This window comes from Canis aureus, chromosome 36, assembly GCF_053574225.1.
Source record: "Canis aureus isolate CA01 chromosome 36, VMU_Caureus_v.1.0, whole genome shotgun sequence".
NCBI lineage: Eukaryota > Metazoa > Chordata > Mammalia > Carnivora > Canidae > Canis > Canis aureus.
The window spans coordinates 23,867,323-23,881,551 of NC_135646.1; the positions used below are offsets into that span (position 1 = coordinate 23,867,323).

The following is a 14,229-nucleotide window of genomic DNA, read 5'->3' on the forward strand; positions in this document are numbered from 1 at the left end:
ATTTATGTCCAGGTAGTAAAGTGCATTAATCTTTTGTGTACAGCTGAATAGAACACAAATGTTCAAGATATAGACTCTCTTCATATGTTAGTTATGTCTCAGTAAAGCTGGGAGGAAGGAATGTAGAGGGGGAAAAATGATACAAAACATTTGCAACATCCCAGAAAATCACCTCATGACCCTTCCTAGTCGATATCCTCCCACCCAGAGTAAGCATTATTCTGACACCCATCACCATAGATGATTTTGCCTGTTATTGAACTTCACATAGGTTGAAGTATACAGTATATATATACTTTTGTGTCTGGCTTCTTTTGCTCAACATAGTATCTGAAATTCATCCACGTTGCTACACAGCTTTTTTATTCTTGTGTAGTATTGCATTGTATGAGCCTACCACACTTTCATTCTTTTAAGCCAAAAGAAATTTAAAGGGGTGTCTGTGTGGCTCAGTCGGTTAAGCCTCTGCCTTCAGCTCAGGTCATGATCCCAGGGTCCTAGGATCAAGTACCACATTGGGCTCCCCACTCAGCAGAGTCTGCTCCTCCCTCTCCATCTACCCCTCCCCCCTGCTCACGGTCTCTCTGTCTCATGCTTTCTCTCAAATAAATAAATAAAATCTTTTTTAAGAAAAGAAATTTATTTTTTTTTAATTTTTATTTATTTATGATAGTCACACAGAGAGAGAGAGGTAGAGACACAGGCAGAGGGAGAAGCAGGCTCCATGCAGGGAGCCCGATGTGGGATTCGATCCCGGGTCTCCAGGATCAGGCCCTGGGCCAAAGGTAGGCACTAAACCGCTGCGCCACCCAGGGATCCCCAGAAAAGAAATTTAGAAGTATTAGGGCCCAATAGCGAGAATAAGAAAACACAGAGCCACAAAACTGATGGTTCTCACATTACATAAGGCCAAAGTAAATAAGAGGCAGATTTTAACTAACTACATAATTATTACAGTATATAGTTATTTCTAAAATTCATACCCCCATTCTAAAAAAAGGGCTTGGGGCATGCATAGTTTTAAAGATAGTCTTGTGATGCTCTAAACTTACAATCAGAAAGATTTACTTCCCCTGGTCACTTTGGGGTGACAATGGATAAGTACATTTAAAGCGAGTAGAATATATACATATACTGTAATTAGAAAACTAATTCCAACTAGTTAATTAAACTTTACTGGGTTTTTGGGAGCCAGTCTGAACAATGTAAGTGCTTCTTATAGTAAGTTCCCTAACTGTAAATGACGGAAATAATATTAAGGATTTTCTTTTAAAGTTTATAGCCTGTTAATAAAAATAAAAACTGAGAATTACACTGAAATTATGTTTGTCTTTTTTATCTTTAAACCTAAGAGGTCACTTGAAAACTTCATAAGTTATAATTTAGATAACCGTCCAGCCCGGAGACTTTGATACGACACCATGCAGTATAACAAACCAAAATGTTTAACCAGCACATGACCGACCATGGGAAAATTGTCTCCTATTGCAAAATAAGAGACAAAAGAATGTCCATAAAAAAAAAAAAAAAAAAAAAAAGAATGTCCATAAAATCAGTTTAGTTTTCGCCAGCTGGTTATTGTCAACTATTCAAGAAAATGTCAGAGAGGCCCTCCCTTAAAACTTCCTTCCCAGCAGGAATTCTTTTGACAATGACTTCTGTTTAGTATTTTCCTGTTACCATTCTTTTATTATTTTTTTAAAGCATCATGGAAGTAAAGAATTGTTTTGTGTTTGTATTTTTTGAAGTAATCTTACCTCACATTCGTTTTAATATCACAACTGTAATTTCAAGGATTAACATTTTTTATGTTTTCTCTCTTAATGGTGTGATTAATATGCATAAACATACAGATTAGAAACCAAAATTTGATTTCAAGGTCAAGATCATTTCCCGATGCTTTTTTGGCTTAGGAAATCCACTTGCTTCTCATTGTACAATTTTATTTTATCTTGTTTTTGTTATTGTAGTTTTCATATTTCCAGTGTGATTTTAATTCAGTGAAGTGCAAAACTATCTTGAACTCCCCCCCCCCAAAAAAATAATAACCTTCAAAGAGAAGGAGGATGTTATTGATTCAGGCAATACAAGTGCTTTTCTTTCAGCTTCCTAAAACAGTTATCTAGGGATTTAAATGATCTTAAGAGATACTCAGTATTTGCATCTTTTCTTAATTGTATCCTTTTCCTCACAGGGGACCATTTGCCTAAATCTTTGGAAGGATTCTTTATCTATGAAGAAGAAGGTTCTGGAGTTCCTGGTTCCAGTAGGAAAGGAAATGATGCCATCGTCGTAGAACAATGGACCGTTATTGAGGTAAACTGCAGTTTTCTGACAATTTAGCTTTAATTTTATATTTAGTTTTACATGATAAAGATCTTCATTGCCTAATACATGCAGCATCCTTCAAACGTGTTTGTGCAAGATTCAGAATTTCATCACAAGTTCAAAAACAGACTTTGTTCAGATTTGTGAAAGGGTGATTTCCTTTACTCAATGTTCAACTTTGTTATAAGATAGCAAAAGAATTACCTTTATCTAAATAGCAGTAGATTCCCAAAGACTTGACTTTCTAATCTAATCCTAAGCAAAGTTCCCTGGCACTGAGATTCTCTTTACACATGCCATGACAACTGGCTGAAACTGAAAAAAAACTCAGTCAATAACTACCATTTTATCTCCAAGCAACCAGTGTGACTGACTCTTTTTTTACCTTGTGAATTGACTTTCAAAGGCAAAAATATCCAAAAGGTGTTCTCTCTCTCGCCAGGCCAAATATGTACACACAGCATTGTCCTTCCTAATCAGAGATGACATTGCTGCTGATGTTGTGCACTCTGAATTCAGATGTCCCCGAATGGACTGCCCTTGAGGTGTACAGACTGAATTCAGGTATATTGTGTTGTGTGTATGAGGCCCTCACTGACAGGCTCTTCCATGAACATGATTGCCTTTCTGGCCTTATAAGGGCATAGAGAGAGGTTTCAAAGAAATCAGAAATCCCACTGAGGGGAAGGAAAGGATTTGGGGAAAGAGGTAAAGCTCCAAGTAAAAATCAATTCCAAATGAGCAAATGAGTAAAAAGCAGGGAAATGACTCTGCATCTAAGCCCCATTCACCTTTCACTCCCCCCCGTCTTCACTTCCTACTCTTGTCCTCACTTCCCAATCCCTTGGCCTGTGTTTCTATTACTGTGGTCTGTAAACTACCTGGATCCAAATCACAAGGGAGCTTTTTAAAAATGCCGATTTCCAAGCCCCATACCTTAAAGACTGATGCCTATACAAGACCAAGGGAACAAGACAGAAGGAAGGCCCAAACTCTGGAGAACCATATAGTAACCTCTCTCTACTCTGATCCCCAGTGTTTCTGCCTTGGTTCAATGGTTAGAAAGCAGCAAGTAGCAGAAAATGAAGCCCAGGAAGTGCAGCTGGTGAAATTGTATTTCATGGAGCATGAACTCCCTTTACCGTCACACCCATCACCCTTTATTGTAATCACCTGTGTAGCTGGTTGTCCTTGCCATTAAGGCTATGAGCTCCTATGCTTATTTACTCAGGGGTGTGAAATCAAAACGGATTACGGCCCTCTGCTGCACACTCTGGCTGAGTTTGGATGGCTCCTGACAAGCGTGTTGCCTACACCTATACTGAGACATGACAGGTAATGCCAAAAGATCCTTACAAACCCTCATTTAATCCTAAAATATAGCTCTTTTGTTAGATAACTCAGTTCAACAATTGCTTATGTAATGTCTACAGAAAGCATTTCATTGAAATTCTAATCTGATTTCATGGACCTTGGAGATCAGCTGCCCTAATCCCCTCAAGTTATAGATGTACAAGCTATAACCTCTCCTTCCTGGGGGCATGCTCAAGTTCCCACGGCCCAGCCATGCAGGGGCACAGGAGACTGACTCCCAGCGTAGGGCCACTCACAACACTGACCGTGAAGTGAAGGTTGAGTCTATATCAATCTGCAAACAGAACAGTTCTGCCCCCTCTGTAGACCTTTCATCCTCCTCTTCGGCACTGTGTGTGCAAACGCACCCTCCCCATGGTGCACAGCCCTGGTCAGTGGGGGCCAGGGAGGCCCGGATGCAGACTCACAGGCACTGCTGCCTCCATTCCTCCCCTCCGGTGAGGGGGCTGAGTCCCTCTCACCCCCACCCAGAGCACAGACTTGTTAGCTATTTCCACTCAGATGAAGTGCCCACATAGAACCAAAATGGCATCACTTCACCAACCTTTCCTTTTCTCCTTTTGCTAACTTTCCCCATTTCCTTTCCTGGGAAGGAAAAATTGAATCGTACCTTTTTTTATGAGAGAGAAAGAAATCAAGTAAGTCTTCTGTATAAAGTGCTTTGCTATCCCCTGGACTCAGAGATGTTCCCTCTACCTTCTTTGGCTTCCAGAAAATGCTTGAGTGCCAAGGCAGTCCTGCATAGGCCAAGGCTGCCAGCAGAGAACAGCACAGTCCCCCTGGCCGTCCCCTTCAGCAGCCTCAATGACCCTCAGGTTAACATTGTTAATTGTCAGGTGTAGCTAAAGGCGGCAACGCCTCCTTTCTCCGTCTCACCCACCCTCCAGCCTTCTCTGCTTTTCTCAGTTTAGCAATTCACTCCTGCCCAGTATCCCAACTTCCCCACAAACTTTATAATAAAACCACATCTTCTTCAGGCAGGAAGAGGGACGAAGGTTGATACAGAGTAAAGGTACTCAGGCTTTAAAAGGAGGGGTTAGAAGTAAGCAATTAATCTACTTTTCTTCTCAGAGATCTATTGGTAACTATTCTCAAATTATGAGTGACAACTCCCTGAAGCATTATTTCCCAACTTTAAAAAATCTATGACATACCTGTCAGGTCACAGTACAGCAGATCTTAAGATTTGGTCTTCAGACCAAGCAGCATAAACCAGCTGGGGAGCCTATGCTCATACAAATGCTGGAGGCCCACCCCAATGGAACAGTCAGAAGCTTTGAGGGTGAGACCCATGAATCTGCATTTTCACAAGCCCCTGAAGCTCCTTAACTTTAGAGGAATTTTGCAGGAGGTAGTGAGAAAGGAACTCCTCTTCCCTGCCTTTCTACCCCTCACAGTCATGCCCAAGCATTGATCTATCTCACTCTTCACCCTCCCTCAGAATAATTTGTGTTTTTGGGCTTCTCATCTCTTTTTGATGGTTCTCATAGGTGTATAACTTAGGGGGTCATCTAGCCCATTACAGTTAGCTCTTCCTAAAAGTACTATGAATTCTGAACCTTTCCTGTTCCTTTTTCCCCAATGAAAAATACAGTTATCACTTCCCTCCCATTTTAGGGATTCTGCTGTCATGAGTCTAAATTTTTCTTGAAGCACCTGGCTGGCTCAGTCAGTAGAGCATGTGACTCCTGACCTCAGGGTCCTGAGTTCAAGCCCCACGTTGAGGGTGGAGCCAACTTAAAATAAAAATGTCAAAATTTTTTCTTAAAGCGGTACGAATGACTGATTGGGCACTGATTAGGTAGCTAGCCTACAGGGCTGGGTGCTGAGCCAGAAAACATGGGCTGGAGCCCCTTCAACATCTCCTGCTTCTGGTTGGTTTTGGGACTGAGCCCAAAGGTGGGAAAGAAGAGGTCTCAAGTCTAAAGTGAAGCAGGAGGGTGGTGGAACCTGAAGCCACACCTCACTTAACCACCTTGTCCTGAGTGTCAAACTGCATAAGGTCATAGGCTGCCCCCAGTGAACAGGAGCCTTGCAGGAATGAGGAGTAGCTGTACACTGTTGCTTTTTTTTTTTTTTAAGATTTTATTTATTTATTAGAGACACAGAGAGAGACACAGACACACAGGCAGAGGGAGAAGCAGGCTCCATGCAGGGAGCCCAACGTGGGACTCGATCCTGGGTCTCCAGGATCACGACCTGGGCCGAAGATCAGCGCTAAACCACTGAGCCACCCAGGCTGCCTGTACATTGTTTTTGAAACAGAGGTAGCACCACTATCTCACCACCATCCCAGCTTCCTCTACCCCTAGTACCCCTTGAGGTACTGTGGAGTCAGAGCAGCACTTTCAGACCCTCATCGTGAGGGCTCATCTTTAGGAATACTTAAAACTAACAAAAGGACTAGTTGCAGGACTGCTCATTAAATAACAGTTTGTAATAGCAAAAAATTGGACACAATATAAATGTCTATCAAAAGGAATGGTGTAGGTGATCCCTGGGTGGCTCAGCAGTTTGGCGCCTACCATCAGCCCAGGGTGTGATCCTGTAGACCTGGGATCGAGTCCTGCATCGGGCTCCTTCATGGAGCCTGCTTCTCCCTCTGCCTGTGTGTCTGTGTCTCTCTCTGTGTCTCTCTCTCTGTGTCTCTCATGAATAAATAAATAAAATCTTTTAAAAAAATGGAATGGTGCATATGAAGACTAAAAAGCTACACAGCAAATTCTAGTGAATGGTCAGCTCTTGGGATTGTGGGCGGGGAACAGGGAAAGTGGAGATTTCTACTTTGTCTTTATACATTTTCTGTGATTTGACTTCTTACAAGGAATACATATTTATTCTGTGATTTAAAAAAACAATTTTGAAAAGTAAAAAAATCAACCAGTTAATAGAAAGATGTGTAAGCTATATATAGTGTCTGTCCTGAAGGGGCCTAGGCTGATTAAGCTAAATTTAGTACATAACCAGGCTTACATTCGGGTTGAGGCAGGTCAAACCTATGTACCTAAGCAAGTATAGGCTGTACAGGAGCAGTAAAATGAAGAATATAGACTGTCAAAGTTAGATGGAACCTTCACATAATAATGAGATCTAAAAAGCATCACCATTTAGAATCTGCAATTTACCCTGGATAGAAGATAGTAGAAAAATGCTTTTTAACAATAATCACACTTACGCAACATGACATACTAGAACAAACAATGTCTACTGCTCTTTCATATGCCAGGAACATTGTGTAATGTTGATGTTTATTTTGTTCCTTTATGTTTTATAACTTGGGTCCTTTCAGGTGCCTATAAAGTAGATGCCATAAGGTGAACGTAAAATTTCATGGTTATTATCTGGTAACAAAAAATATTGATGAAACCTGTTAATTTTCTGCCTTCTTATTCTTGTCCAAATATGCTCTCTGTGACAGTCACATACTTTTCTTAGCTGCTTAAGTAAACACAAAGGTAGTATTCACTGTCAGCTATGTCATCTTTAAATATAAAGAAAAATACTACAGACAGTTCATCTTGGTCTAGATAGAGGATGGAGCCAGAAAGTTTTTAGTCTAAAACTAGAACAGTCTAGGCTGCAAGCTAAACAGATCTCATTTTAATTATAGCTTTACCATGAACTAGCCCTGTGAACTTGAGAGGTCACCTAACCTCCTTAAGTCTCATTTTCCTCATTTGGAAAATGGTACAATAATATCAACTTTACTGGACTATCATGATGATTAAGCGAGACCATACCTGCAAAGTACCCATGCAGGGGCTATGGAAAGTAGGCTAATAAATTAGAGCTGTTCTGTGGGAACTAATCCTTCAGCAGAACCAAAATCCCCAAGAAGTTGAAACCCATTATGCAACGGTGATCCTGTCCTAAATCAGGATATTTTAGAAGATGTAAATACTGTAGTTTACTATACACTAAATCAGCACTGAGGATTATGAGCCAATAAAAGGAACAAATATAAATAACAACACTCTAAAGATAAAAGCTTATAAGTATACTCATATCCAGAAAAACTAATATGAGTCATGAACTTTTTTTTGGGACCCCCATGTCAGAAAACATGTAGAACTATTGCCAGTTAAATATTTTTGTCTCTTACACAATAGTGTCTTAAGCAATTTCAACTTTTGCCCACTCTCCTGTTACCTAAACCATAACTTGAATGGTCTATACATAAGGCATTTTGCCCTCATTTCTTTCGTTACTCAAATATATCCTGCTACTGGTTTGCATAAAAATATTTTCGTAGTGTGTCCTTACACTAAGGTTGTTGCTTCATTATCCTAGGCAATATCACACCACGAATGTTTAAAGCGACATTGCCATGGAAACATCATAATGTGGTAATCAGATAGCGCTACATTATTCCAGGGTTATTGTTGTCCGCTGTGAAAACTTGCCAGCATCCCTTCTTAATCATTATCACTATGTAATTATACAAATAGACCCAATCCTTTTCTTTTCAAGAAATCAAGGTGAAAATTGACATTAAACTCTTCAGGGCAAATCTGGTAGAGGATCAAATTAGCTGAACCAGCAGATAATATTGCTAACCCTAAAATAATGACCAGAGTAAAATGCAAGAGGAGCCAAAGTTCCCTCTGTGTGGCTACCTCAAACAGCAGGGTCATTCCCCTCTCCTTGAAGAATAATCAGGAAAAGGATGAGGGGAGGGAGCATTTTAACAAGAACCCAAGGTGATTCTGATGTACTATCAGAAAGACTGGATTATAGCCTTACGGAGAGAGAAAGCATTTAGAACACAATATAGAAAAAACTGTACACCCTCATTTATGTCTCAGAAGACAGAATTTAAAAGCAGGGGCTTTTGGGTACTATGGATCAAGTTATAATGTTCTGAGAATATCAAAAAAGTCTAGTCCTTGGGCAGCCCCAGTGGCCCAGCGGTTGGGCACTTGCCTTCGGCCCAGGGCATGGTCCTGGAGCCTCGGGATCAAGTCCTGCATCCAGCTCCCTGCATGGAGCCTGCTTCTCCCTCTGCCTGTGTCTCTGCTTCTCTCTCTCTCTCTCTCTCTCTGTCTCTCATGAATGAATAAATAAAATCTTAAAAAAAAAAAAATCTAGTCCTTAAGAACAGGATCTGAATAACAAAAGGAGAAAAGTTTTCTTGCTGTGATATCAGGGGCCCTGCTCCCTCCCTCTGCATCCCCTGCTCCACCCCCTCTACTCCACAGCCTTGTGGTCACCATAGCCCAGAAACACTAGAATTCTATGTAGTCATATGAGACACTAAGTGCCCCAATGATTTCCTCTCTGCCCTTGTGTGGCAACCAAAGCAGGAGCCTCATATTTATACACAGTGGAGGGAAAGGCTAGGGCTTCATATCTAGTCCATGCTAATGCAGTTCTCTTCCCTTTCTAATTTTTTTAAGATTTTACTTATTTATTTATTCATGAGAGACACAGAAAGAGAGAGAGATGCAGAGACACCGGGAAAGGGAGAAGCAGGCTTTCCTGCAAGGAGCCCCATGTGGGACATGATCCCCAACCCCCGGGATCACGCCTTGAGCCCAAGGCAGACCTCAACTGCTGAGCCACCTAGGCGTCCCTCTTCCCTTTCTAATTTAAATTCTATAGAAACAATATGGTGTAATTCAAAGTTAAGCTCATGGTAATCTTACAGTGACCAGCATTTTGATAATGCCATGTTTTAAAAAATAGTCAATTTGTCTATTGTGAATACTTGCAGTTATCCCTTCCTCATCTGAACTTAAATTTTTAATATTTTATCAGGTGGAGAGGTTGGGAGGAGCTAAATTGTGGGAGTGCTCTTTTTAGTTTTTAACACACTTATACTAATGTATGACCCTGAGAAACAAACCAGAGTCATAAGGCCAAGGAACTTTATGACAAAGTACATAGCTATAAAGGTGCATGCTAAAATTTAAAAGTGGGGATGGGGGCACATCTCACCTGGTGGCTCATTCAGTGAAGTGTCTGACTTTGGATCAGGTCACGTTCTCAGGGTCCTGGGAAAGAACCCTTGCATCTGGCTCTGTGCTCAGTGAGGAGTCTGCTTCTCCCTGTCCCTCTGCCCCTCCACTTGCTCCTTCTCTCTCTCTCTCTCTCTCTCTCTCTCTCTCTCTCAAATTAATAAATACATAAAATCTTTTTATAAAAATTTAATGGGGGATGTGGGGAATTAGGAGAGAAATATCTAAAAAGTCTTCTTGAAGAAGCAATAATGAAGAGTTGAGCATAAGGCAGGTGAATATGCTTGATGACTTCATTGAGGGAAGAGGTCAGGTCTGTGAAAACTGTGGTGTCTGAGGGGGACCTTTAGGAAAGAATAGATCTTCCAAAATCAGTTTTAGAGAGGGAAATACTCCAGCGGCAGATAGAGGTAACTATTTACTATTCCATTTCGTCTCACATAGCAGCAGTGATCTGTTGGTAGTGGCTGCCTGGAACACTATAAAACCAAGGATTCTGAGACTAGAACCAGGGTTAGCAAAAAAGAATGCAGTGATCAATTAGTGCTGTCTGCCACAGGCTTAGAAGGTGAAAAGTTGAAGTATGCATACGATAAATTATTTCCTCTTTCTGGCAATCTTAAGCAAAACAAAACAAAACAAAATAACAGGAAAGTGCAGGATATATTCAAAGAAAAGTGAATACAGGTGAATGAATTCCTAAAGACCTCTTCTAATTCAAAACCCAAAGAATTCAAGACTGATTTTTACCAAATAATAAATGTGAAAGGGGAGGGAGCATTTTTATCATGTGTAAATCTACAGTCTCCCACATGTCACCATTGCACATAGTCTTAAAACAATTTGTCGTCAACACATACGTCGGAAGTGCACAAAACACAAATGGGTGGAATTGTAATCACTTGTGTACTTTCCACTGGACAAGAAATAGTCCGTCTGTTGCTGGCATCTGAGAAGTACCCCGTGTATTTCCTACTCCCTTTACTCAGAGGTAACATCCCAGTTTTTAGGATAATCACTTCCTTGCTTTGCCTAAGTGTTTGTTCACTCATGCATGCATACCTAAACAATACAATTTAGTTTTGTCTGTTTTTGAATTGGATACACCTGGAATTTTATATATATATGTAAGTAAATATTAATATACATTATGTATATTATATATACATAATATATATGTATATATGTATATAATATACAATATGTATATTATATATAATGTATATTAATATACACTATGTATATTAATATATATGTATATTAATATACACGTGTTGTATCTTTTACTACGTGTTGTTTCTTTTACTTAGCGTTGTTTGTAAAATTTACCCTTGCTGTTGCATGTAGCAATTTATTTATCCATCCTGCTTACTGGTGGCTTGGTTGCCTCCAGTGGTTGACTGTGGTGAGCAGTACTGTCCTGAACATGAGCAAGGATCCTAGTGCACATGGGCATGAGTTTCTCAAGAGTATAGATCTAGAAGTGGAATTGTGGGGTCATAGAGCATTTCTTCAGCTTTATTAGATAAATGCCAAACTCTTTCCAAGTGGAATGTTGCAGTTTACACTCCTAACTGCAGAATATGAAGTTCCCATTGCTCCAAGAAAAATCTTGTCAGATTTTTAAATTTTGCCACCCTAGTGTGCATACAGTATGATCTCAGTGTGGTTTTAATTTTTTTACCTAGTGACTACTGAGATTGAGCACATTTTCATATGTTTACTGGCCATTTGGATTTTTATTTTGTAAAGCATCTATTTAAATCTTTTGCCCACAATTAAAGTTCTATTTATAAGAAAATTTTTATTTATACTGGATATCAGACCTTTATTTGTTAGATATGTTGCAATTATCCTCCCTAATTCTTTGTGGCTTGTCTTTTTACTCTTTTTATGATGTCTTTTGATTAACAGAAGTTTTTAATTTTAAAATAGGCAAATGTATCTATCATTACCCTTCTTAGTATATTGTTTAAGAAAATCTTCCTCTTTCCTGAAGCAGCTGGGGAAGGGGAGAAGTGAATTATTTTTAAATTTGGGTGTAACATGAGACATTTTAATATCTCCAATTAACATAAAATTGTCTAAGCTACAGTTATTATAAGCTGGTGTGCCTAAAGGGTAAGTTTTCTGAGGAGAAGAAGGAATAGTTAAATCTTAAAAGAGTCATACTAAATGTCATGAACATCACCTAAGAAGCCTTTTATTTTCGCCTCCAAGACTTTGCTCACTTGTTACGATTTTTTTTTTGTGCATGTTCTGGACATCAATACATTATCACAGAAACCAAATTACCACTTTTTTATAAAGTCTTTGAGTCTTCAAATATTTACTGAGCACCATTTAGAAAGGGGACTTTCTGCTAATTAACATGGAAGATGCAGAGATGGGGAGACAAGATCCTCAGGGAGCTTAGACCTTGTAGGAGGGAAACGTGTACCAGCAACAACAGGACGTGGTGGAGGGACTGAGCTCCTAATGAGGGTTCCATGGAAGGCCCAAAAAGGAGGTGTTATTCTTCAGTTAAGGGATCATTGAAGACTTTTTGAAAGAGGTCACCCTTGAAATGGATTTCAAAAGATGAGCGCCTGGAAAGAGGCAGAAGTGGTGGCTTGGGCATTTGGGTGGGAGAATGACACAAGTAGGAATTCTGAGACTAACCATGAGCAACTGCACAGACATGACAATTCATACAGGACCATTAACCATGATCTTGGTTTTTATATTCTAAAGAATATAGGAGGACTTCCTCCTACCCACCCATAAATTCTAAGTGCTCCAGCTCTGTTTCAAAGACACTTGAAATCATAAGCAAATATTGGACCAAGCACAAGTTCATGTTGTCCTCATAACTTCCTGCAAAAATCTAAAAGTTTAAATATCACTAAAGGTGACACCTGGGTGGCTCAGTGGTTTAACACCACCTTCAGCCCAGGGCTTGATCCTGGAGACCCGAGATCGAGTCCCACGTCGGGCTCCCTGCATGGAGCCTGCTCCTCCCTCTGCCTGTGTGTCTGCCTCTCTCTCTCTCTCTCTCTCAAGAATAAATAAAATCTTTAAAAACAAATAAATATATATATAGATATCACTAAAGATATTATCAAACCATGATAGAACTGCTTAATTTTGTTTTTGTGCTTATTCATTTTAAGTAATGTTGTTCACTCTTAACTGAATTCCTGGGGCATATCTTTTAAGGCAAAGTTTCAATGATCCATCTTGTAAATGTGACACTTAAATGCTGTGGGTCAAGAAGTTGCTCCTGTCTCTTCTTCCATTTGCGAAACACCAGGACCTCTGTGGTCTGTTTAAATAGTCTAATTTGGCCCAGGGGGAAAAATGAACACTTGTCTTTATTTCCTTCATTATTCTCCACTACAACTCCTAAATATTAAAAGCTGAAATGATGCATTTGAGAGATGCTTACATAAGTATCTGAACTTCTGCAAAATAGTCTGTGCTTATCCTTTCATTACAAAGTTTTCCAGTCAGAATAGAATTAAATTAGGCCACTCTTCTCTCTAATTAGGGCTTTAGTGAGTTCATTTTACACTTGCTGAAGAGATAGTACATTATGGGAAATAGAGGAGGCCCAAGACAAAACTCTTAAAAATTCCGGGTCTCAATTTCCTTATCCCTAAAATGTGGAAAATAATATCTTCTCTGCCTACTTAAAGAGCTTTCCTAAGAGGGTTGCCTTGCTGGCTCAATCAGTGGAGCATGCAACTCTTGATCTTGAAGTTGTAGTTTCGAGCCTCATGTTGGGTGTAGATATTTCTTAAAATCATCTTAAATTCAAAAAAAAAAATCTTAAATTCCTCTCAGTGAAATACTAATTTACTCAGTTAACTTTTTGAATGAAAATTGCTGTAGGAAATAGAAGACATAGGCCCTGTCCTTTGAGCATCCAGGGCATTTGAAACACTATTTGGTCTTGTAATGACATCATCCGTCAAATCCTTTTAGAATCTGTGCTACAAGGCAAATATTCTTTTTTTTTTTTTTTAAGATTTTATTTATTTATTTGAGAGAGAGAAAGTAAGAGAGAGGGGTGGGGTTGGGGGGTAGAGGGACAGGGAGAAGCAGACTTCCTGCTGAGCAGGGAGCCCAATGCAATGCAAGACTTGGTCCCAGGACCCTGGGATCATGTCCCTACCTGAATGCAGACACTTAACCAACTGAGCCACCCAGGCACCCTGGCAAATATTCTATCCCAGCTCAGTAAATAGAATTACCTTAGGAGCACTGGAGACTATGAGGCACTCACCCTGCCAAATAGCTGCCCCCTCTGTAAGACTTCAGACCTCTTTCTTTTAATTGTACTATGGTTAGATTCTCTAGAGCAAAAAGAGTTCCACATTGGGATGCCTGTGTGGCTCAGCAGTTGAGCATCTGCCTTTGGCTCAGGGCATGATCCTGGAGTCTCTGGATCGAGTCCCACGTCGGGCTCCTTGCATGGAATCTGTTTCTCCCTCTGCCTATGTCTCTGCCTATCTCTCTCTGTGTGTCTCTCATGAATAAATAAATAAAGTCTTTAAAAAATATTTCCATATCTCACAGATGTTCTGAA

The 14,229-nt window shown here is 39.9% G+C and overlaps 1 protein-coding gene across 1 annotated transcript in view; it reads left to right on the forward strand.

Annotated features, from left to right (window-relative positions):
- Positions 1-14,229, forward strand: part of RFTN2 (raftlin family member 2) — a 65,521-nt gene that overhangs the window by 36,578 nt on the left and 14,714 nt on the right. Inside the window, exons 6-7 of the mRNA XM_077885656.1 lie at positions 2,195-2,316; positions 3,560-3,663. Of these exons, the coding sequence (XP_077741782.1) occupies positions 2,195-2,316; positions 3,560-3,663 (226 nt within the window). The remainder of the gene's footprint in view (positions 1-2,194; positions 2,317-3,559; positions 3,664-14,229) is intronic.